This window comes from Lonchura striata, chromosome 8 (assembly GCF_050655825.1).
Source record: "Lonchura striata isolate lonStrDom1 chromosome 8, ASM5065582v1, whole genome shotgun sequence".
NCBI lineage: Eukaryota > Metazoa > Chordata > Aves > Passeriformes > Estrildidae > Lonchura > Lonchura striata.
In genome coordinates, this window is record NC_140710.1 from 22,655,265 (window position 1) to 22,681,210 (window position 25,946).

General features: G+C 38.9%; 1 protein-coding gene across 1 annotated transcript; it reads left to right on the top strand.

Moving 5' to 3' along the window:
* The first annotated feature begins 8,399 nt into the window (after positions 1 to 8,399).
* On the top strand, positions 8,400 to 25,803 carry ZBTB41 (zinc finger and BTB domain containing 41). Its single transcript, XM_021525059.4, has 11 exons — positions 8,400 to 8,523; positions 9,145 to 10,339; positions 11,509 to 11,716; positions 12,425 to 12,494; positions 14,852 to 14,999; positions 15,686 to 15,815; positions 16,410 to 16,505; positions 17,023 to 17,129; positions 18,556 to 18,661; positions 19,686 to 19,774; positions 20,527 to 25,803. Exons 2-11 carry the CDS (start codon positions 9,226 to 9,228, stop codon positions 21,165 to 21,167), a joined length of 2,709 nt encoding a protein of 902 aa, XP_021380734.1. The 5' UTR covers positions 8,400 to 8,523; positions 9,145 to 9,225; the 3' UTR covers positions 21,168 to 25,803.
* Positions 25,804 to 25,946: the final 143 nt, after the last annotated feature.

The following is a 25,946-nucleotide window of genomic DNA, read 5'->3' on the forward strand; positions in this document are numbered from 1 at the left end:
CACTGGTGTGACAGGGTGATGAGAAGCACCACACTCCCACAGTGTGGGAATCCAGGGCTTCCCTCTGTCTGCCCTGGAAGGCCTGGGACCCTGGCAGGGGGTCAGGAACCCCCCTGGACAGAGCCCCCGGAGACACTGTCTGTGATCTCTGTCCATGGAAAAGAGTTTTCAGTCTTACAGGATGTATTACCAGCTCTGTTTGATATTAATGATAATTAAGTGTGGAACAGGTGCAAAAGTAAAATTTTAGGATTCTAGATTAGGGGTCCAAAGGGCACAAGATGGAGGAAATTGGGTGCGCCTTGTTCTTTTTCTTCTTCTTCATGCCCTCCATGTTTCACTGTGGTGTTGGCATTTTTCTATTGGTTTACGCTGTTACACTGTTCAATGTAGGTGACAGATATTGGCACGTTATTGTAAATCCAGACAGGGAGTTTAATGTTTGTCACATCCCACTGCGGGCAGAGCCCCACACGCTGCCCTGCAGGACAGAGCTGGGCAGGGCAGCAGAACATGTGAGAGATAAACAGAATAAACAACCTTGGAACCAGCACAGACCAATTATGGCTTCTTCTTTGGGAGCGGGCAGAAAGACAGAGACTTTCTACAATCCCAGAATCATCAATACCTCAGATTCTGACACCACAGCACTTGAAAGATTTTAGTCCCCAGCTAAACCTATGGGCACGATTCATGTGCCTGAAGAATGGCAAATGATGAGCTCTTTCAGACATGAAGCCATGCAGGTTGCTAAATGGACTGTGGACTAAAGACACAGCTCATACAGCTCACTCATCCAAAATAAGATTAATGGAGTGAATGAAACAGTTTTGGCATGGATAAACATGAGCCATGTTAACGTTGACCCCCTTGAACCCTGCAGCAGCAAAGTCAGACTTCAGCATTAATTTGGTGAAGTAGATTAATGTGACATGTCCTTCTATAACACTGTCTTTAAACAAGCTGGGAAACCAATAACCCACAAGAATGATATCAAATTCCATTCTGACATGGCAATCACAAGTGTTCAAGAAACAGAATTAACTTTCTGAAGGCTGGGCATGCAGGAGGTACTGTATTTGCTCTTCCCTCCATTAGAAGCTATGGAAATAACAAATCCAAGAGACTGCTCGATTTGTGCTCACTCAGTGTCACTCTCTAACAGTTTGGCATTTCTTTAGGGCCATATTCCTCTTTGTGTCACAAGCCACAGTGATTCTGAAAATAGGTGTTATACTTGTAATTCAAGACAGGAAAGAAAAATTTTTTTATCTGGCTAAATTGATGCAAGTTTGACATGTTCTCTAGCAATAATAGGTGAATTTATCCACTCACATTTATCATGAGCAAAATTAAGTACAATTGATTTATGCTGTATGCCATTAAAATGTGAGAGACCTTTTCCCAACACTGAGCACAAAGTTAGATGGTGGTCTCTCTAAACCACCTGGTCTTTGAAGTGAAGCTGGCCAGAAATTTTTGAAGTCTTTCAGAAGGAAAAGGGTGAAGTTTTGTACTTTATTTTTCTCTGTGTTTTGTCTGTGTGTGTGTAGTTGTGAGGTTTTTTTAAAGCATATTTATTGAAAAATTGCTGAAAAATAAGTTTTGGCAATTTTAAAATTATAACCTTCTTGCTATTTTTTCCTTTGAACAAGTAAAATAAGGTGTTTTGAAAAGTTTGAAACATAAATTAAGATTGCTCCAATCAAACCTTTCAACTAATCCAAGCCACTTCTGATATCACATATTTTCAAGGTAATAAACAAATATTAAAGATTTCAATCTGTGGTTTAGTTCAGAAAAAGAAAACTATTTTCAAAGGAGAAGAAAGCAATCTCACTCCCAGATTTACTTTGAAGTCTCTTCTCCATTTCTTGATTCAAACAACATGCACTAGTGGAAACAGAATTTAAAAGCCACTCAGAAGAAGAAAAGCAATATCAGATCTTTAGCATGTAAAGGCACCCAAGTTCCTGTCAGCCCTTTTGCCACAGAACCCAACAGCACTAAAAACATCCATGGTTGTTGTGGCTGAGGTTGACAAATGGAATGGTGACATAAAATCCAACCACAGAAAAGAATGAGCAACCATAACTGCTCCAGAAGGAAAGCAAATATCCTTTTGAAGGCTACAGTGCTCTGTCAAGTTTTCCTAATAGAAGGAAATTAATTTACAAACTGGTTCTCCCCCTCTGCTCTTTTTATTAGAAATGAATGCTTCTTTACAAATAGCATTACTCTTGGGATAGCAACAAACTACACCAAAAGAGACATGAACAATCAATTATAACGTACCAAATTCACTGAAAGGGGTTGAGCTCCAGTGCCACCCCAAGCAGCAAGTGGGTTTGGTTAATATTTTTCATTTGGGAAGGTCACTGTTACAAGGGGATTGTTATGGGATTATTTCATAGGGTTATGCTTACTTTGGAATGACTACAAGAAGTTCTTCTGCTACTGCATTTATTTATACAGACATTTTACCAACTCAGTTGTCATTTAATTGTTAGGCTTTTTACATTATTTAGTATCATTCCTTAAAATTAACTTTCCTATAGCCATTGTTGTACAAGCTGGCTGTTTATGTGCATTGGATTGCTAACAATGCAGAATTAATTCTGTATTTCCTTATTTTTTTGCTTAAAACATTTTCCTCTGTGTTGTGTGCTTGCTTTTTTGACTGGAAGCACTTTTGTTTTGCTCCAGGTTTTTAATAGTGGCCTCAAAGTCTAATTAATGTAGTTGTAGTCTGCCTCTTGATATCAGAATCTAATTATGCTTTTGTAGGAAAATATTTTAATTCCTATTCAAATGTAATTAAGAGAACAGATAATGAATGTCACCTAAAATAAAATAGGGTCCAGAAATTCTCACACTATAGTGCTGCTCCAGAAAGAGATATAATGCTTTCATTATGTAGTGATTGTTTCCAACAGTGAGCAGAGTTACACAGGACTTGTAAACTTTGTAACTGCAGCCTTTTATCCTGACTGTGAGTAAATGGGCAATACATCATGGAATATGTAAATTCAGACAAATACAGAATGGCAGTTAAAAAGCTCAGCTAACACTAAGACATCCTTGAGTTTCTGCAGTTGTTATGTCTTTGGGGGGAAATACGCTGTAGATTATACATACTTTTGACTTTATAATTCAAAACAAATAGATTCTACAAAATACATGGCTAGTGATTCAGGAGGGTGCAGAATAGCATTTTAATCTCTCCCACACCTTGAAGTACCCTGCTTCTCTAGCAGAGAGATGGAGTTTGGTTCCCTGACAACTGTAACCAAGTCAAAGTTCATCACTAAGGGAAGGAGAAGAGCTCTGGGAAGCCTTGATAAACACTGAGCTGATAGGCCTGAGTGCTTCTAGCTGTCCTTATAATTACACAGCAGATATTTTCTGAAGGCACAAAGCCGTAATAGCTGCTGGTAATTCGTGAGCTTCATGTGCTAACCTTCCAAGGAATTACCACCATCAGTTTTTCAGTTTTTTCATCCCATTCAGAAGCTTCTATGCATTATACTCTATTGTTGAAAAGTCTTCAATACCAAATGTATTTTTTTTTCTCTTCAATAAAAACTACTGAGCAGATTGTACACCCAGGTTTCTACATGCACATATAGTTGTATCTTACCTTGTGTACCAAATTCTGCTTTCTGCTGGGCAATGTAAGCAGATTTTAGCCTTGGTAATTTAAATGAGCTAGCTAGTTCAGTACCACTTCCTTGTGTCACTGCAAGTAATGTGTTCCTGAAGACCTTGGAGGGCCACAACTAGGTCCTAACCTGAACTAGAGGGGACTTTGACACCTTAGAGCCTCACTTCTGCTCCAAACAGCCCATGCAGTGAATTAGGCAGCCCCTCAGTAAATCAGCCTGACACTGTCATACACACTCTTAAATTCCAAAGAAATATAAGCTAAAAACTTCCTATATCTTTGCAAGACTGCTAGATAAAACCTGAGATCCCAAGTATAAATCAGTACAAAGCTGCCACCTGAGGCCTTTCATGGCAGAACTCCTAACTTCATGTTTTCTATAAACTTGGATAGATAGAAGGATCTATTAGTATCATATATGTGAAAAGATTAGCATTTTTAATGTAAAATCCAGACACTTTTCTTAGGGATTAAAAATATATTAATGCTTATGGAAAGGACAGACCTGAGACCAGAATGGCTCTCAGATGTATTCTGTGGCCCAACAAACAGCACCAGGTCTGAGTGTAATAAAGCCCCAATTACCTAATCTAGGGGAGGATAGCTGGCATCTCCTTCTACCCAATGATTTAATTTGGCCTGTCAGCCAGGGATAATTGGTTTCTGGTTGACTGAAAAAAGTGACAGTGACATCAGCTCCCTGCTACCCTCCATGACTGAAATTCTTCTTGTCTTGTACCAGGGCCTCAGCACTCAGGGTGCTCCAGCAGCTTTATGGATCTCTCACCAGGCAGTGCAATGGAAATACAGCAATGTAAGACGCAGAGAAACTTTTTCATGCTGTTTACTCTATACATTTTCACAATATAAGTTTGAAAACCAAGAATATTTCTGTACAGGAAAGTCTGGTTGTGCTTGTTTAACCTGATAGTTTGATAATGTTGTTGCAGTTGTGATTGTCTAAGGCAATAAATGAAGCAAGATTTATTGGGAGAGCCAATACCTTTTACTAACCAGCTGATAGGGCTGGAAAAATAAAGATGATTTTGGGCACATGAAGTCTTCTCAAGGTCATGCTCCCAGATCTGGGGCACTGTTTTTAGTTCCAATGGTGACATACTCCAGCTGAACTAATAAAAGATATTTCACTTCTCCCCAGTTCTTGCCTTGTTTAAAGGAAAATACCTCTGATGCTAGTGAAGTGTTATTGCAAAAGGTTTATTGTGCTCTGTTGGAAACATCACCCAAAACAATAGAAAATTAACATGTTAAGTCCTTGTTTCTTGTTTACACAGTTTCAGGCAGGGGTACAGCTTCAATTTACAGTAATTTTATAGCACTAAGACTTACATCAGTAGAGGACAGACAGCTATTTCCTCCAGTGCTATTTTCTCTGGTTCATCTTTCCTCTCACCCTCCTTCCCCCTGAGCTGCCAGGCACTCGTGGATCGGGTGGAGCAGGCAGGGATGGCAGGACAACATGGGCAATTTCCCTCTAGCCAGGATTTCTTCAGTTGCCATATTTTTCAAAGTGTGAAGGCAATGCAGTGCACCTGTGAATCTACCTGCAGAGCTGGCCTAGTACTGAGGTCAGAATTAAAAGACTTAGCATTTCTGCTTTACTGTGACAGCAGGGAGTGTCTTGTTCCTGGCCCCTGCTGATTTCACCTCAGGGCTCCACTGGATTAGCGTCCCATGAGAAAATCTGTTCTGTGGAGTCTCTAGCCATAAGCTCTGTGCAATTTCCACACTATTAACCCCCTGGAAAAAGATGGCAGATTGTTGTTATTCAACTCATGTCTGCCTACAGAACACTCCAGAGAACAAAACACAAGCAGAGGTGGTGTCCACCCTTCCCTGCACTAGACTTCCCGGACAGGATGAGGCAGGCTGATACAGCCAGAGTGGATCTGACCTCCTTCTCTCCATGTTGCACTTGCTGCATTTTAGAGAGGAGACAAGGGGAGAAGCCTGATCAACATGATTCACATGTCAAGCATCCATAATAGTACAACCAGCCTCCAGCTGATTAGTGCCCCAGAGAGTGCTGAATTGAGAGACTGGGGTGGTCTTTTCATGGCCTGTGTGAAAGAATTTCTTGGCAATGGTTCCAGCAATGGACTTTATTCAGCACCGTTGGCTAGAAAACTTGTTGGAGTCTCTAGGCAATCTTATAACCCTTTCACTTCACAGCCTAATTTAAAACATTTGTGTGTATTTGGTGATTGGCAATAAAATGCAGAAAAATCTCAGACTAGAGGAAGTATAGGCTTTGTGGGTTCTTCCCTAGGTCCCACCCATCACTGACACAAAAAGGAAGAATGACAGAATGGGTCATGTTTCAGCAGTGTCATGCACCATGAACTCATGGCAAATTAGCTATAAAATTCTTAGAGAGAGAGACATTTACCTTAGCAAAAATGTTGTGGCCAAAGTAAAGGCAGCTGTTTGAAGGAGGATGTGAATGTATGTGCTACTAGATTTATAACTGGGTGCTTATGGTGATCAGTTCTTAAGGAATATATTGGCAATAAACTGAAATAACTCAACCAGGTATTAAAACTTGCATGCTATTTTTATGTTAGCGTATTTCTGTTAAGTTGGCAGCTAACTGCTTAACTTAAGAGTTTATTCCCTATCTTATTATTTAAACAGTATTTGATTCAAGTATCTGTCATTTCTAGTTCCACTGTATCTCAGAAGGGAAGATTTTGAGCTGGAGAACAAGTACCTTAAGATGAAACCACCTCCTTCATAACCAAACCTTCTTACACAAAGCTACTTCTTAATTTCCAACAATTCAAAACTATTTATTTGATAAAAAGTGTTTTCCTGAAAAAATCAAAGAAGCTGCATTTGCAAATTCTGTACAGTAGGTGAGCAAGTGCCTATTTGTTAATTGATGCTGTCTTTAATTAAAGTAAAAGTCAGCTTTTTAACCTATGTGATATACTCTATTAACTGGCAAGAAAACGTAGCATGAATGAGCATTGGAACAAAAGGGACTAACATAGTTAAATTTTGTCTGTACCACTTGTACTTTGTACTAACTGCAGAAGACAATGCTGAAGGAATCATAATGACCTGAGATTTCAAGGACATTTTGTTTCCAGAGCATAATTATTGCAGCAGTGCCAGGCATGGTAATGGAACACTTAGCACTGTACGATTTTTCTTTGAACTAAATCCTTAATGTATCATAAAATAAGAAGAGAAGAAGTGTTACCTAGGCTTGTGCTAAGCCAAAATGCCTGCTGAACTTGTACAGTTTGGCAATAAGCTGTAGATGCTTTGTATACTGCAAGGAAACCACATTGTACTCAAGACAGAGTAAATAATAGCAGCAGCAAATAAAGAAAAAACTAGGTAGTTATTAGGGAATAAAACCCAAATCCTTCCCCAAGTCCCCAACAACACATGAAAAACTATCCCTGTCCCAGGGAGCACTTCTGTGGCTTGGTTATGCTTGCTGGCAAAATAGTTCTCATCAAGGCTGCATTTTCCATATTTATTTCACTCATGAAAACTGATGAAGCACTTAGTTTTCTACTTTCCAAATGAGGGATTTGCTATGGAAACAGTAAGACCCAAGAAGCCAATTACCCACTAATGATGTTTTTATGTGCTTGCTATTCAGATTAGAGTGAAATGTAAGGCTCAGCTTAAAATCTAAAGTGCCTTGCTCTAGAACTTTCTTTTTCTGTGCAAAATCAAAACAGAGAAACTTACCAAACAGAGAAACTAATCTTTACAGTTTAGGTACAGTTTAACTATTCTGCGGAAAAAAAAGGTGGGCATGCACAAAGAATATCCTAAAAGAGCAGATGGCTGAGAGGTAAGTAGATTTTTGTCTTTAATGCAAGAAAACCATAGTAATCTTGATTGTTCTATTTTTATTGACACCACTGTTTCACTATGGAATAACTGAATGGAAGAACTGATTCTACTTAGCGTATTATTTGAAACAGTTTGCTATTGAATTAATTTGATTGTAATGTACTATTAAAAAGAAAAACAACCAACCACCACCAACAAACCCAAAGTCGAAGTTAAGTATGTGTAAACTGCGAGGAAACTGCAGGGCTGTGAGTACGGGCAGTACAGCAACACTCAGGAGGTAACAAATGCTTTAAGAACATTCAGTATTTTTATTTTTAAATGCAAGACCTTTGAGTCACTTTGTTCAGTATCCATTTACAGATCACAAATGCAGAATGCATGTCGTGGAATACGGTTTAATCCTCCATTAATCCTTCTTTAAGGCTGTCAGGAAAACAAGCTCATTTTCGGTGTCACACTGTCACTGGCAATTGGTTATCTTGGGAGAGATGGAGCTGGCGGAGCAGGAGGCAGCGCCCTCCGCACGCTGCGGAGCGGCACCCGAGCGCCTCGGCGCCTCCGCGGCTGCTCCTTCTGCCACCCGGGAAGCACGAACGTGGCAATTTCATGTCCAGTGCTTCAAAATACTCCAGCAGAAAACAAAACTCGTATTATTGAACGGAATTACGGGAAGCAGAATGCCCGGGAATTCACAAGCCCCTACGCGCACTGCTTCAGAGCAGGGGTCAGCCCCGGTGGGGTGTCATGGCGCAGAGCCGGCGGCAGCTCGGCCGTCGCCATCTCTGGCGCACTTTGAGCGAGCTCTCCGGCTTCCCGCCCGCTACTTTCACGCTCGGGGCCGCGCTCCGCGCCGGGCCCGGCCGGGGCGCGGTCCGCCCGCGCCGCCGCCCCGCCCCGCTCGGAAGCGCCGCCGTGACCCCGCTGACGCGGGCGGCGGGCCGGAAGCGGCGGGCGCGGGCCGGAGCGGGGCAGCGGCGGTGGGCGGCCGAGCGGCCCGGGGAGCGCCCGGCGCCGCGCAGGTGCGACGGACGGGGCCGGGCGGCGCGGGGGAGCGGAGCGGAGCGGGCCGGGCCGGGCCGGGCCGGGGGGCGGGCGCGGCCATCTTAAGCGCCGCGGGACGGCGGCGTCCCCGGTGCCCCTGCTCGGCGGCGCTGATCCCGCTGCGGCCGGCCCGGCCCCGCCCGGCCCCGCCCTGTCTCGGCGGGGAGCGGAGCAGCGTCCCCGGGCCCGGCAGGCGCTGGGGGCCCGGCCCGCCTGGGGAGCAGCCGGGCCGGCTTTGCCCTGTTGGGTGAAACGCACAGAGAGCAGGCTGCGGGGCAGTAATCAAACAACAGTGCGCGCCCGTCCCGGCGTGCGGCACAGGCTAAATGCGGCCGGGGGCCGAGCGGAGCCAGCCCGGCCGCCGCCTTAGAGCTAAGAATAGGCAGTGTCTGCTCGCTGCTTCGCAGCAGCTTATGCGCGGTCTGCAACGCAGAGGGGTTTTAGTGGTTCAATAAAGCCTCAGTTACGCACTTACATAAAACTAACAGTGAAATACAGAGAGCATTATTAAAAATTGAAGCAATGTTTAAGTGCTAAGAATACTTTTTATCATAATTCTTCTGGCGGAGTATGAAATTACTGTTGCATAATTTCTTAAGGTCCAGAGCAGAGCCAAGTCTTCACGGGAACTCTTTGGTAATCACCTATGAAGCTCCTGATCCTGAAGTTGCACTTTTGCAATGAAGAAAAGGAGACGGCTCGCTGCAAGTCTAAATGAAAAGGTTCATCTTGGCCATGAGAAAGATACTTCAGAACAGATTCTTGTAGTGGACTGTGCACAAGAAATTGTCTCCAAGTCTACAGAAATAGCTCCTGCCGATCAGCTTGGATCTTCCCAAGAACTTTCACCATCACCAGAACAAAGAAAGCTCCTAAGCTCATTGCAATATAACAAAAATCTACTTAAATACTTAAATGATGATAGACAGAAACATCCATCGTTTTGTGATTTACTCATAATTGTAGAAGGAAAAGAATTTAGTGCTCACAAAGTTGTTGTGGCTGTTGGGAGTAGTTATTTTCATGCCTGTTTGAGCAAAAATCCAAGCATTGATGTTGTCACATTAGATCATGTAACTCATTCTGTCTTTCAACATTTGCTTGAGTTTCTTTACACTTCTGAGTTTTTTGTGTATAAAAATGAAATTCCATTAGTGCTGGAAGCAGCAAAATTTTTAGATATCATAGATGCAGTGAAGTTACTAAATAACGAAAGTGTACAGACTGATGTGGTAACTGATGCACCTACACCAGTAGAAACTCTCAGTGAACTGACGGGTAAACTATTAAATAGTCATCAGTGCACTTTTTGTGGTCGAAGTTTCTGTTACAAGAAGTCCTTAGAAAATCATTTGGCTAAAGCCCACCGCACCCTTTCCCTGGAACAAAAGCATGGGTTAAAAATGGTTGAGAAGGCCAGCTTTTCCACGAGACGCTCCACGAGAAGCCGTAAATGTCCAGCGAAGTTCGGTATCAGTGACAATGAAAGTGGTGATGCCTCTGACAGCAACTTAGAAAAAGCCAGTTCTGACAAGGAGACATCTGAGAGAAGTGAATTTGAAGACAGTGAGAGTGAGTGCAATGTGGATGAAGATGGGCAGGAAGAAGAAATGTCAGGTGAAGACTCAGAATCTGAAGAACAAAGCGAAAAGGAACAGAATGATGCTGAAGAGGGTTCTGAGGTGGTTGACTCAATGGGGAATATTCCTGAAGGCTTAGCTCCAGTCATCATTCAAAGCAGTAGCAAAAAACTACTGCAGTGTCCCAAGTGTGACAAAAAGTTTGATCGAATAGGTAAGAGTGAGTTCGGTTTATCTCCTTCATGGTGGTGCTGTTTGTGTGGGAAATAAACCAAGTTTTTTTCTGTCCTGGAGAGTGAATATAAGAATTTCTGGGTCATCTCACTGATCCAGTGTGCTGCTATTTTCTTGAAGTGTTTTAAGTTGTTATGTCTGTGGTGCTAAATAGTTTCAATAAATTATCTGAGCACATTTTAAAAAACTGCAAATACTATATTTATTTCTCTTCCACTGCTCTGGATTCTGGTTGTTAGTACAGCGTGTAAAAGCACAGCTACTGTGCAGAAATAAATGGCCTGTGAGTATTTAGGGTTGGAATAGTACATTTTGGTTCTGCATGCATTGGAAGCCTTTTTCTCTTGGCACTTTCATAACTTAGAATTCTAGTTCTGTGCTCAAATAAATCCATGACAAGCATGCATTAAAAGAAGTGATACATAAAGTATTTCTTTATAAGCTTTTATTCCAATGGACGATTGACTTACATGTTAAATTTATGAGCTGCAGAAGCTCATAAATTTACAATACTATACAGCAACATGCATGTATATTCTACAGAGAAAAAAAGTAAAACCTAGTACAAAGAAGAGAGACTGCTATTGACTCAAGGTAGATTTATCCACAGGACAGAATTTTGTCCTCAGAAAAAACATTGGCAAACAGAATAGGCAATACCAGCTGTGTGAAAGAAATGAGAGAGTAGCATTTTTGTTTCTGGTAGTATGTTGGGTCCCAAATACAGATAATGTGCAAGTGTTTGTATCTTTCATTCAGTGTTCTGCTACTTGAAAGTACCTCAAGATTACCAGTTTGTTGTGAGGCTGTTCGCCATTCTGCAAAGGTACTCATGATCAGTGTAGTGAAAGAATAGGACTGTAATTTGCAGTATTTAAGGTCAGACTATGCTGTAAGGTTGAACAAGAGTGACTTATAACCCTTGCACAAACTTACAGGAACATGGAAGTGTTTGGAGAAACCTTGGATTAAACACATAAGTGAGCACTGGGCAGTTTTCGGTGGTGTAAGCCAGTAAGAATCTTCGGATGGATGTGGAGGGTACTTAGAGCTTGACTGTATGTGAGATTATAGAACAAACCCCAGACATTCCTATTGCAGGTGATCCCTGTTACATTTCATGCTAACAGATTTGACTTTGTTGTCCAGGCAAATACGAGAGCCACACTCGTGTCCACACAGGCGAGAAGCCTTTTGAATGTGATATTTGTCACCAGCGCTACTCAACCAAGTCCAACCTGACAGTGCACAGAAAGAAGCACTCCAGTGACACTGACTTCCTTAAGAAGGAGCACAAATGTCCCTACTGCAATAAGCTGCATGCTAGCAAGAAGACCTTAGCAAAGCACGTGAAGAGGCAAGTATTGCATAATGCGTCTGGCATTTCTGAAGAAGCATTTTTCATTTTAAAAGGAAAGATAAGCATATATATAAACACAGCATATTCTGCATTATATTTATAACTGTTTCTTCAAATACCTGCCCTTTCAAAGGGCACGGGGATAGCAGTATCACCTAACCTGCTGTAAGAAATAGCAGTAGGGCTTCTGTAGGGGTTCTGCCAAAAGTTTTTATTATAAATTTTAGAATCTTTCAGATAAGCTGGCACAGTAAGAACATATCAGACTTAAAATTACTTGACTGCTTTTAATTTGAAGGTAGAATAAAATATGTTGTTTAGTTTTAGATATCAGTTCTTTACTGTTGATGATAAGAGATGTCTAAACCATTTCTGTGCAGATTCTTTTAGATAAATAATTTATGGCAGGTCTAACTATAAGGTATTATTATTTACATACTCCCTTTTTTCTTTTTGCTTTGTAAATATTTATAAGTTGAAACTTATGCCTCTTGTTTTATCAAATGTTGTATGAAGTTCTACAGGAATCATAGTCAGCACTGCTTTCCAGTTACTTGTGTCATTAGAATTATTTCAGCATCAGTATTCTGTTCTGCCAGTGTGGTGATCAACTGCCATGACATATAAAGCTTAGAAATAGCTATTTAGTAGTTGGATTATCTTCATCTTTGAAAGTTATGACTACTTTCTGCTTCTTACTCCTAGGTTTCATCCAGAGAATGTACAAGAATTTCTTTCTATCAAGAAGACAAAGAGTGAAGGTTGGAAATGTGATGTAAGTAATACTTCAGTACTTTTTTTTTCCCCATACAGAGTTTATCTGCTGTGAACTTTAATGAAAATCTGGTATGTGTTTCTGTGAAATCTCAGAAAGCTTTCTAAGGGATGGTTTTCCTCTATCTGCTGATTTAAGGATTGAACTTTGTCTATATGTACAGCCTCTGGTCATATAAATAATCCCAATTTGAATTCTAAAATAGTTAGAGGCAGTATTTTTTCAAAAACATCAGTTTTTGATTAGATTATTATTTTCAAGATTATTAGACTTGAGTGTTATGGATGCTTTAAAACTAGTATTTGCTCTCCTGTTAATTACACATAACAAACTCTGACCATAAAGTATACTGTCACAGGATGATCTCTCAATTGTGAGGAAAATATATATGAAACACTTTCTCATTTAGCTGCATATGCATGTCAACAGAGTTGTAAATCTGTGCTAAATTTATCTCCAGTTGTAAAATCACAGAATCCTTTACTTGATTTTCCTGTGAGAGGTATATGTGTGAAAATACATCTGCTCTAAAAGGGAATTTGTAGAATTTCCATTCTCTATGTGTATGCTGCCAAATAATGTTTTAAGGTTTCAGATGTGGGGTTTTGATGTTGCTATTTTTTAAGGGAATTAGTTTCCTTTATTTTTTGGGGTAGCTGTTTTGTTTGTGCAAGCTGCTGTCTGCTGCAGTATGTCTGTAATATTAGGTGCTGTAACATAATTACAAACCTTGTTTTATATGGGAATTTTCACTTGTAAACATACAGTAGGAGGTTGGGAGATACCAGCTGTAGGAATTTGTATTGTTCATTATGCAGCTGGTGGGATTGTGGTTCAAGGCTATTACCTGGTTGTTCAAAGGGTGTTATCTTCCAGGTGAGGCTGTATTGTGTGAACGTGTTACAGATTCTGTTTGTTACTAGATAAGAAACATAGTAATGGGAGACTCGGTTGTGCAACATTGTTGACATTCATTCATGGGAAAGTGTGTTGCCAGATGAGTGATTTGATAAACTCCACTTCCTTGTTTGTGGGTTTATTTTTTAAATTGAAAATTGTAAGTAGACATTTTTAAAGAAATGAGCTCCCGTGGAGCTCATGTGCATTAAAAATGGACTTGAATTAAAAGCGGGTAGAATTCCAACTTTTACAGCAGTTGGACATTGAACAGGACCCTTGGGTGCTGTGCTGTGACTTTGTTTGTTCATGTGGTGTGTTCTGAGGGCACAGGTGCCACAGCTGTCAGCTGCAGGGTTCACTGAGGTTATTGGTTTATGCTGTAATCTGTCTGTGAACAACAGGATTTGCTGACCATATTTTAATCCTTGAGGAATATGAGCAAATTTACACAAACAATATATATTAATAGTAAGGAAAAACAAGAGGACTATTATACTTTATACAAATATGGATTTTCTTAAACCTCTATTTAACATTAATGAGTTTTTAAACAAATAGAGCTGCTGGTTTTGATTTCCTTATTCATGTGTGCTTGGTGAAGCTGATTGCAGGGGTTAATGTGTGGGAGTTGTAGTGCTCAGCTGAGCTGCCATAAACACCAGAGGAGTCTCACAGGGAAATATGTGAGCACTTAGTGTGTTGAAGCGTAGGACCCTGATGATAAATTATAATACCTGGTTTAAATGCCTGAATTTGAGCTGTGGATTCAATTCTGTAATTGTACTGCATGCTTACTTAAGTCACTACTAATAATTCTTGAATGTTTTGGTTAATCTGAAAGCTGTACTAAAAAGCACACATAATGTTAGGCTTGTGATGGTCCTGTAGTTCTAAAATGTATCTTGAGTTACAGTTCCTTGTTGGTATTGGCATTTTCTCTTTAATACCTGCTGTCAGGGAATTTCCCAGAGGAAATAAAGGAACAGGTATGACTTTGGTTCTGCAGTAGCTTATACTACAACAACTTCTACCACAGTCCATCTAAACTGTTTCAGCATCCAAAACCAAGCCAAAGCTATTTGCTTTTTTCCACTGGGTTATTCTTGGCTGAGTTACTGTGTTGAAGAACCCTAGGAAGGGAATCTGGGAAGTGCTGGAATCAGTAGAAAGAAGGACTGGTGAGGAACATATAACTGCATGCAGGAGTTGCCAGTAGTTGATTTAGGCTGGATCTGCATCCTGATTTATGCAGTTACAGTCCACTATGGTTTATGTAGAGCACAGGTTTGTTTTGATGTTGACAAAAACCTACTGGCATAGAGTAGGTTTTTGAAGAATGCATGTTTAATCTTACATTGGTGAAGAGAGCAGATGAAATAAACTGTTATGAGTTTATGAATAGGAAAAGAATGTGGTTATGATGGGTGTATCTTTGACAAAGTGTGTTATCATTTCAGATTTGTAAGAAATCTTTCACTCGAAGACCTCACTTAGAAGAGCATATGATCCTTCACTCTCAGGATAAACCCTTCAAATGTACCTACTGTGAAGAGCATTTTAAATCCCGCTTTGCAAGACTGAAACATCAAGAAAAATTCCATCTCGGTATAGAAGCTTCCTTCTGACATGTAAACACTAGATTTAAAGTAAAACATTCCCCCACCATTTTATGTCCTGGTCAGTCTGGTTTCCACCCCATATTCTTTTACAATTCTCTCTTCCACTTTTGGTGGAGAGTTGTTGGAAGGTTTTTTGTTGGTTGGGTTTTTACTTTTGTGTTCAGCTGTCTTTTTGAGGCATTGTCTTGTACCCAAAAAAGTCAGAATCTGGGGGAGGAAGAAGAAGTAGGGTTAGTTTGATTTGAAAGTTTTTTGCACAAAATTGATTCTCAGTTAGAGAGTCAGATTCTTCCTGAAGTTTTCAGAAGACCTTTTCCTTTCCTCCTAAAGTATTCTGCAGACTTTTTTCATACTACTGATTATTTCTGCTGGGTAGGAACTAGATGGGTGATAAGAATTTTTTATTTCCAGTGATCTAAGTGGGCTTAATTGCTTTTGGCTGTGAATTCTGATTTTTTGCTTTACAGTCATGAAATTTGCCAAAATGCCAGATCTTGGAAGTAACTTAGCAGAAAGCTCACAAAATCTAACTGAAGTATGCTGACTGTACTAATTTGTTAGGCAAAACTTTTGCTTTGCAAATTGATGAGGGTTTTCAAAAGTAACCAGTCTGGGCTTGCTGTTTATTTTAGCTGATAGTCAGTCCTACTCTGTGTGTCTGTCTCCCTGTAGGGCCTTTTCCTTGTGATATTTGTGGCCGCCAGTTTAATGACACAGGGAATCTGAAACGCCACATAGAATGTACCCATGGGGGAAAGAGGAAATGGACATGTTTCATCTGTGGGAAATCCGTCAGGGAACGGTAAGGACTTGCCTGACTACCTGAACTTCAGCAGAACACAGCAATATTTTGCATACTTGGATTGCTGTTGAATATGCTTGGAGTTTTTAACATAAATGAGATCATTTCAGAGTATCAGTGCATTAACAGGTAGTGTGAGAGCCAATGGTAGCATGGGATTTTCTGATCACCCCTAAAATTAAGGGTGACAGCTGTAGGTAATTAATTATGAAGTGCAAATATATTAAGAAAGTCTTACCTCTCATTTACTTCACTTAAGTTTCTTACTGTTAAGAAACTTAAGTTTCTTTGTTGTGCAAAAACATCTTGCAATTTTTTGGGAAAGATGTTTTCTTTAATGTATGTTTTCCAAATTTATATTGGGACAATGTTTTATTTCTTTCATGGTACTGTTTCTAGACTCAGTTGGTTCAGTAAATACATTGCCAGACCTATTTAATGCATGTGTTGGTGTGTGTATCTGAATTTATACAGTCACTCAAAGCTACTGTGATCCATCATGGTGAAAGAAATTCAGAAAATGATAATATGCTTCACTTTAAAGTGGCAAGGGACATTGCTTAAAATGAAATTTTACTGGCTTTTATTAAACAGAACAACTTTGAAAGAACATCTGAGAATTCACAGTGGAGAGAAGCCTCATCTTTGCAGTATTTGTGGGCAGAGTTTTCGTCATGGAAGCTCTTACAGGTATAGATTTTTATTAAACAAGCTGCTAAACTATTTTGGTGATATATATGTATTCATGTTATTGACATAATTCTTCGTAATGTATGTGTCTGATGTACTCCACCTCTGAGAGCATTAGTAAATGTTCTAAACATCTTTCGATTTAAAAAATATATTGCTGATTTGTGAGAACTCATTTCATTTGTAATGTATTAATGGCTTAAACACAAAAAAAAACCCCTACAAATCTTTTCTCAAAGTTGAGGTTTTTGTACATGTAAAATTTCAATTTGTTATTTGAAGAGAAAATAAGCAGAGGACTAAAACACACCACTAAATTAATTTCACATAAGAGAGCTCAGCTTAGTTCTCTCTTGCTTTCTAAGAACAATTCAGGTGCAATTCAGCTGCAAGTTACTTCCTGATACTTATGTGAAGCATTAAAGACTGCATTTTCTGCTGTTTCGCATTGAATTAGCAGTACATATTATTTAAACAAAATTGTATTTTATGGTCATGTTTATGACTCAATATGCAGACTTCATCTAAGAGTGCATCATGATGACAAGAGATATGAATGTGAAGAATGTGGGAAAACATTTATTCGGCATGACCATCTGACAAAACACAAAAAAATACATTCAGGTAAGTATTTTCTTTGGAAACTGGCTTCAAAATTACTATTTTGAAATAAAACCAAATAAAAAGTTATGATGGATTTTTTTTTCAGTGCATGCAATGTTTTAGGCCTGATAAAAGTTCCTGCCACTCTTTTTAAGGTCTACTAAAGTGAAGTTAATCTTACGTGTTTTAAAGGTTTAAAAGCCATGTGTTTCCTCCATGATACCATAGAAAGCTGAGAGACAGTCAAAAACATGTAACAATTAATTGCTTTAACAATCATAAATACAAAAAGCAAAAGTGAAAAAGGAGGATTTTTTTAATGATTCCAGATTTCTTTTTTTTAATAGCAATTGGGTGAAACATTATTGCCACAACGTAGAAGAAGCTGTCAGAGTCTCTGTCAAAGTTTGAACACTGATCACTTCAATGTAAAGAGCACCAGAGAGGTGTTTCTGAAGTCTCTCTTGTGGGAAAGATGGAAGGAAGGCTTAGGGAATCAGCCCTATGAACAGATGGGGATGATCGGGAGGAAGAAAAAAAAATCTGTTTCTCTGAGAGCAGAAAGGTTATCAAATGTATAGGAAGAGCAAAGATTCACCAGTGACTTTTTCATAACAAGATCCAGAAGAAATACGACCTTCTAGGAGGCAAAATACTTCGTAGGCAGCATGGAAGTATGAAAGTGATCAGAGTCTAAACTTCCTGAGTCTTTATGTGAAAGACAGCTTCTTTCCTGGTGTTTGACATCATAATGTCTGCTATGAAATAAAGAAATCTTTGAAAAGTCCAAGTACCAAAAAAAAAAAAACAAAAAAAAAAGAAAAAAAATCCTCTTTTCTGCTCTATTTGCTTTTCCCCCTCTAGAAAGTTACATTCTTTGACTGTCCACACCCCTATTTACTTGAGAAGAAATATTCTGTGGAAGATCTCAAGATGACTAAAAAGCATCAAGATACTCTTAAACAGCAGCATAAAAGAAAAAGGTAACTATGTCCACCAGGATGATTAAAATGATAAATACTGAGGTGTCATTTAAAATTACACAAATTAGTAGCTGAAAATAATTGGTATGTTTCAATAAGCTTCTCTTTAAAACAGCTGAATAATTGAAGGTACCACGTTTCAGGTGATAATGAAGAGAGTACATTCCCAGTCATTCACTTGTGCTCCCATGCAGTGAGTGTTTGGGGAAGTGTCTCTTGACTTGGAGCACAAAATTCTTTGTAGGAATCATATGGACTAGTCCTATTTAATGAGTGGTTAAGTCCCTACTCTGATAGAACCAGAGTGCTTCCTAAATTTTCTTCTTTAACAGGAGAGAACCCTTCTCCAAGTGAGGTGTGGAGGAGCTTGATTGGCTGAACTTTGGGAACATGATTATAGGTCATAGACCTTTAGTAAATTCCAAAAAGATTTAACCAAAATTTGTTGAATTTTGCTCTTGTAGGTGAAAAAGCACATCAGTGTGAGGAATGTGGAAAATGTTTTGGCCGTCGAGATCACCTCACTGTTCATTATAAAAGTGTTCATCTAGGAGAAAAAGTTTGGCAGAAGTAAGTGTGAGGTTTTTACAACTGCATAAATGCTTCTGTACTGTAACTGGTTTTGTTAGGACTTGCATGTGTGAGCAGAATTCTGCTTTTCTGTGTATTTGTCATGCCTGTACCTCAGGCTTCATAGAGATGTTATTACAGTTTGAAGGGGATGTCAGAAAATTGCCTTCACAATTTAAGCTAGGTATTTAATTTGTAGCACTATTAAGTAATTAAAAGCATTAAAAGGATCAGATTTTAATTTGTCAGTTTTCTGTCTCATTGTTGTTCTTAATTGTTGGTTTGCTGTAATATTGTCATTGCAGACTAGTTAAAACTGAATTACTAGTCATTATGTAAGCACAGAAAGAGTTATCTCACATTTAAGGTGTTTTAGAAGCTGGCAGCAGATTAGTGGCTCTGAAAGGAGGTAAAAACTTTGAAACCCAAGTTGTGTTTCTAACTTGAAAATGCAATAGGGTTTTAAAACCCTTGAGCTCTAAAAATAAACCTCTCAGACATTTGAAATAAACAGCTCTGGTTATTTTTCAAATGATGTGTTTCAGCTGTTAGTACTCATTAGTGTTGTGTAGAAGCCATTAAAGATGTGTCTGACTTAAAAGTACAGAACATTGCTTATTCTGGCTTTTTCCCTTGGTAGGCAGTAGCCTACCTAGAAATTCTGCCATTCCTAGAACTTTATTTATGGTCTGATTCTGTCAAAGTAAAAGCTTCTTGTGGGTGTTGGGCAAAAAAAAAATGCTAGTTAAGGAAGTTTTTGGGGTTAAAAAAGAAGTTTTAGTGGCTTTTGTTCTTTGAATACTTAAGTGCCATCCCGACAGAGAATAAAGTTGAATATTGAAAAGAATCTAATTGACCTTATTGGGATGTAGATGCCAGGAAACAGGCATATAAGTGAGGAAATTTGGAAAGTTTGGTATTTAGCCATTTTGCAGTTAAAGAGTTCAGGAAGGATTGTGGACAGAACTTTAGTGTTAATTGGTTACAAAAAAAATAACATGAAATGTCTTTTTTTTCTTTAAAGATATAAAGCAACATTTCACCAGTGTGAAGTCTGTAAGAAAGTTTTTAAAGGGAAATCAAGTTTGGAAATGCATTTTAGGACACATTCAGGTAACAAGAAAATAAACCCCAACTAAACCACAAAGCACATAAAAATGTATTTTTGTGCATCAATATTGATTCAATGATTTTATTCCTTATGGTTGTTGAGCATTCAGGATGAGAGAAGGAGAAAGCAGTAAGATTTTATTCATTGTTATATACTGGCTATTGCTGAATACTGTTTTATGGTTGTTTAGCTGGAATACTGATACTCTCAGCCCAGGTTTGTGGGGCACTTTTTGCACCTCCTCCTTTAGTTCACTGGTATATGTGTTCTTGCCAAATTTATCCAGACTTTCTAAATGTTTCTGTGCTCCAGAGATTACTTCATGTCAAGTGGTAATCTAAGCAAGGAGTGAACTCCCTTTGGAGAGGGCTATGTCCTTTCTCTTTGACTTTGTTTTTCCTGTCTTGTGTTTAGGAAAATCAATTGCCTTTTGAAACATATAGATGTAAAAACTGAGCTCATTTAATTCCAGTATCATAACAGTTAAAAGACTATTATTTTTAATTTGGTTTGTATTCTAATGTAAGTCCAGAGTACTGAGAGAATTGTATGTAAGGAGAAGAGTATACAAATATAACTTCTAAACTAATTCCCGGTGACTTGATTGCAGAATAGATGCTGAACTTACAGTTTGTTTTCAGTAAAATTATTTCATGGTAGGTCTTGATGCCTTAATCCCTGGAAGGTATTTGCCTATTTATGTGTGATTTGATGTTACTCAGAGTAACTAATGGTTACTTCTCTGTCTTTACAGGTGAGAAGCCCTACAAATGTCAGATCTGTAATCAGTCTTTCAGAATAAAGAAGACATTAACAAAACACATGGTTATTCATTCAGACGCTCGACCTTTTAACTGCCAGCACTGCAATGCAACATTTAAACGAAAAGACAAGCTGAAGTATCATATTGATCATGTTCATGGGTCTAAGGCTGCAGAAGAGGCATTGGCATCTTCAGAGGAAAAGCTAGTCTCCTTACCAGTGCAGTACACCTCTGATGACAAAATTTACCAAACTGAGGCTAAACAGTATGTGGAACAGTCCAAAGCATATCAATCAGAAGCCAAAACATTGCTGCAGAATGTATCCCCAGAAGTGTGTGTGCCTGTGACTCTGGTCCCCGTTGCCATGCCAGACCCCCAAGCAGAGCTGGTGCAGCACAGCGCTCAGTCCCATGGCATCCTTCCCCCGCAGCCGGAGCAGGCGGATTATCAGCGAGCAGCCGAGCTCTCCTTCCTCGACAAATACACCCTGACTCCACAGCCTGCAAATATCGTTCATCCTGTGAGGCCTGAGCAGATGCTGGATCCTAGAGACCAGTCGTATCTTGGAACTCTGCTGGGGCTAGATACAACTCCCACTGTACAGAGTATTTCAAACAACGAACATTCATGATCAGACCGTAACATTCCACCGAATTTGCTAAGCCAGCGGCCACCAGAAGGCTGATGTGGCAACTAAGATTTATATTTTATATTTTATTTGGACTCATTAAGTCTCCTGCATAGTTTTGGGAAAGCAATTTGTTTACATAATATTTGAACATTTAGGCACAATTCGATGCATACGAAAGAGTGTTTCTTGTGATTTTAAGAGTTTTTAAAAATCTTATGGATGGTCTTTTAAAAATAATGCTCTGAAATATCTTTTAAGGATAGTGGCTGAAAATGTAATTACATATCTGGCTATTAATTTATAAAAATTGTTTGACTTTCTGCATTTCACTTTGAGTTAATGTTTTAAATGGAATAGAAAGCATTCTAAAAGAATAAGGACTATTTAAAATTCATGAAAGTTTCTAAGGGCAGGCAGGGCTATGAAACACAAACTTTGAATTATGTTTCACACAGAAATTAATATATAATTTTCTTGAACCTGAGGCATTTTTGGAGGGTTTTAAAGGTGGCTGGACTGTGGAGCCTAGCCAGTGAACACAGGCACTAGGTTCTTCTGAAAAGTTATTTATGATACTTTATGAAGACACTAAACAAGGTATTCAGTGATCCCCCTGAGGACAATTAGGCTGCTTAAATTTGTCTTCTTAGTTCTTCTTTCATCTCTAATACTGAAGAATGTGGGAAGAGCTAGACAATGGTATTGTCAATTTTCTACACTTAGTTCTATATAATTTTAAGATACATTTTTTTTCTTGCATTTTCAATCTTCTTTGTCTTCTAAAGTGTACCCCACACTCTAACTTCAAAAGAAATGGGAACATTTACAAGGTCGTTTTCATCCATGAACAGTCACAAAGGGTTGGTGTGGTTGACCCTTGCTAAAGCATAAATAATATCAGGGTCCCACATTAATGTGCCCATTTTCAGGTTACGTGTGATAGAGGAGAAATTTAAAGACTGTTCCAGAACAGTAGTTCATTTCTATTTTAAAAAATAGAAAATCAGTAATGCTAAATCTCTTGTGAGTTGCTAATTAAATTGTTTTGTTTCTCACTTTCTTGTACTGTGTTTATAAACCAAAGTTCAACTCTTGAGAGTATTTTATGTCTAATTATTTTTAGCTCTTTCTTTACTAGACATAATGGGTTTTTTTAAAAAAAAAACCCATTGAGAACTACAAGTCTGGTGTCACCATGAAATCTAGTATAGTTTAACCTCATCAAGCTTTCTCTTTTAAGTGTACTTTAAAAATAATTATTCTGTGTTTGTTTGGTGAATATGATGCCAAAGAAAGTATCTGAAGTAACTTTATAATCTTCATAATTCCTCACAAGAATTGCATAATAAGATTCCCATGTTACTAAGATGAGAATTAAGATTGAAATTTTCCTCCAGTTTTCTCTATTCTTAAATTATTATATCAAAGAATATTTAAAATGGGAAACTGGATTTATGTGTATTGTTGTAACTGTTAAATTTATTCAATGAGCTGAGCACAAGGGAGTTGTGGTGACTCTCTTCTGCAAACTCATTTGAGATTGTATTCAGATACTTTGGTGTTAGATTCTATTAATCATCTACTTCAGTGTTGAGCAGTTTGCAGGAGAGGGGCCAGAACTGCCTGAATGTTCATATTTTTAAGCTTGTACCCTAATAGATTCTTAACCTAAACACACCAAAGATTTCTGTTAGCTGTTAAATAGTGGCAGAGTTATAGAATTTTAAGTGTTACTGATATTTAAATAGGACTTAGCCAAAGAAGCACAATAGAAGTCCTAAACTTTAAAAGTTCAGTTTCTAAAACAGGACTACATATGTTTAACTGTTCTATGTTTGTATCTCTAAAGTAAAATTTAGAGCTGTGCTCTGGGAATGTTCAGACTGACATGCTGTAAATAGATCTGGGAAGAAGCTGAAGACTAGCAAATACACAGCAATAACAAGGCCATTGAATGCCACCTTCTGAAAGGACACTATCAAGTACTACCCTTTCTGCTTTCTAACTCCACCTTTCATCTCCTTTCCAAATAAAACTGTTTCTGTCAACTTTACACTCCATGGCTTGAAAGTGGCTGGTTTATGTATACTTTTCAAGTCTACATGTGTGTATCATATTCATGCGCACATGAAACATGATTTCTGCTGCATTTCTAATTGTACTGTTGAAAGTAACCCAACATCAGAGGTGTCAGTGCAGTGCTCAGACTAAAAGCCTAATTCTTTGTTATTTCTTGTCTTTCCTGTCCTACATTAGAAATAAGTGTTGTGGGCTTTTGGCAAAATGGTAGCTTCAAAGTGGTTGGTAAATAATTGTTTCTTCTAAAGTCCAGTCTGTTTGGAAGGCACTCTAGGAAAACACTGAAATGGAATTTGGAGCATATTTACTTGATAATGTCCTTTTAAAAATTCTTTCATAATTGTGCCTTTTATATCTGTTCTAAAGAATGGCGTTTTTCTCTCTTTGAGTTGTTTATTCAGAAAACATGAAGGTCAATAACTTTTGAAGGGCTCCATGTTTGTGAGTGCCCAACAAGAAACGGACTATAAAAGGACTCGTTTTTGAGAAAAACGAGTGTGCTCTTTGCTGTTTGGGTCACCAGAATTACTAGTCATTCCTGGAAAAGATTACCTATTAGTTTTTTCGGTGTTTTTTGTTTGCAGATAACCCTACTACTTAGTGTTTGTACCTGCTGGTCAGGCTGGATCATTGCCAGTTGACAGTGAAAGACAATAGGAAAGCTTATGTGCTAGATAGTTTTTATTTAATATCATGAGCTATAATTCATATGGCTTTACAGCTACTTAAAATTCATATATGAGCAAAGTAAATTTTCATGGGCTGGGACTTCATTTGGTAGGTGAAAGTATCTGTTTTCTGCTTGATAGAAGATAGTCTGTTGTAGGAGGACTGGGATCAAAGGGCAGGTCTGCACCTCACAGCTCATGGTTGGAACTCCTCAGTATCTGCTCCCCCCATTTCAGTATGTGCTCATCAGATATGGGTGCTGTTGATGTGGAGGGGGCATTTACAATAAATGTTTTATCAGGCAGTCCCTACATCAGTTGAGTGTTTATTGCCAAAGAAGGAAGAAGCAGGTGTCTCTTAAAAAGATCTGTAAAGAGTGTTTAGGGCACATTGCAAAAAGTTGATCTTTTCCACATGCTGACCTTTGGGAAGAAAAGTGGAGTCTGTGCTGGTACTCCAGACTGCTGTGTGATTCTGAGAACTTAGTGCACTCCTTCTGTTCATATATTAAATTCTGTATGTTTTTGCTATACAAATTTCTGGTTGTAGACTGAGTTACTGCCTTTAATTCTTTTAGTGAGTTTCATGTTAATTTTATTTATTTGCATTGGAATTTCCTCTTTGAGCACTGACACTTTTCTTAGAGAGGTGTATCCCTCATGGGTTCTTTTCATGCTGAACATCAGTCATTGTAATGGTGAAGATATTTTTCTGTAAGGCGGTGGTTTCCTTTATAATATAGGGCTACTATAGTCTGGATTATAATTCCAGTAGTTGTTCCTAAAGATGGGTCATGCCAGACCACAATGACAAAAGATGTATTTGGTGTCATCAAAGAGCTGAGCTTATTTCCCTATGGCAAATGTGGAAGAGCCTCCAGAACTGAAGATCGCTTCCAAGGAGTCGCCTTGCAATGTGCTTGATTGAACAGGAAACGTGTTATGGACTGCTAAGGAATAAATGACCCTCCAGTTTTTAAATTCAAAATAACTTCTGTGTAGGAGTTCATGAATGTAGAATTATGAATGAATTCTATTGTAGATGAATAGGGGTTTCTTTTCCCTTATAACAGTAAAAAAGATGTGAAATTTTTCTGTGTGGAGCACACAAGCATAGCTGATCCAGTCTGTGTGTTCCCCATATGGCTGAAGGGAAGCAGAGTGCATTAAACCTGTAGGTCCTTGTGGCTGTTGTCCTGTGGGCTCTTGCTCTACAGCAGTCTCACAATTTGGTTATTCCATCCTGTGCATCCAACAATGTCACTGGCAGAATGTAATGCAGGGTGATCACCTTGCTTAAAGCCAAATGGCTCTATTTCACGCCTCATTAGAAATGTTTTTGTTTAAAAGGTTTTGATGGATTAAGGATAAAAATGACAAAATTTTTTGAATCCCCCATAACCATTTTCGTCATGCTAAATGCCGGTCCTTTTATATGAAAGAATAGGGTGAAAAGAACTCAATATTTTGTCACTCATATATTGAGATAATGTGTTTTAAATGTGATCTGTACAGGTTGGTATTTTAGATGGAAGTCTTTAAAGTTGTCTTTTTAGGGGAAATCCTTTGCTGTAAGGAAAAGTTAGGAAGTGTACTGTAAATGTGGAAGTACTCAGTCCTATGTGTAATTTTGTTTGCTATGGAAAAGTAAAGTTCTTTTGTCTTAACATTGTGTGCTCCCCAAGATTTCTTGCAGGGGTGCTTGTGCTAAGCTTTGATTTCTGCCCCCTTTTGTTTTCCAGCAGCATGAAAACACAGTATTCTCTGTGTCTTTCACAGTTCGTGAAAGAGAAACAGATGAGGCCTATGTTTTCATCAGTATTGTGTGTGTCTCGTTCTACTTTTGACTTCAAAATATTTTGTAAATTAAATTTATTTACAACCCCCCACCCTGTTTTGCGTGGTTTGGGCGCGCTTCTCATGCGGGAGGAGCGCTGTCCCTCACGGCCGCTCCTCGCCGTCGCTTGGTGTTTGCATTCCGACCCACGGAGCCCTCACGGGCCGCGCTCGCTGCCCCGCGAGCTGGCCGTTT

What these genes read in the sequence shown, in the direction of transcription:
- ZBTB41 (XM_021525059.4), top strand. Translation starts at nt 9,226, where the DNA reads ATGAAGAAAAGGAGACGGCTCGCTGCAAGTCTAAATGAAAAGGTTCAT. An exon ending in TCAAGAAAAATTCCATCTCG is followed by an intron (nt 15,000 to 15,685) that starts GTATAGAAGCTT and finishes GTCTCCCTGTAG; the next exon opens with GGCCTTTTCCTTGTGATATT. An exon ending in CGTCATGGAAGCTCTTACAG is followed by an intron (nt 16,506 to 17,022) that starts GTATAGATTTTT and finishes CTCAATATGCAG; the next exon opens with ACTTCATCTAAGAGTGCATC.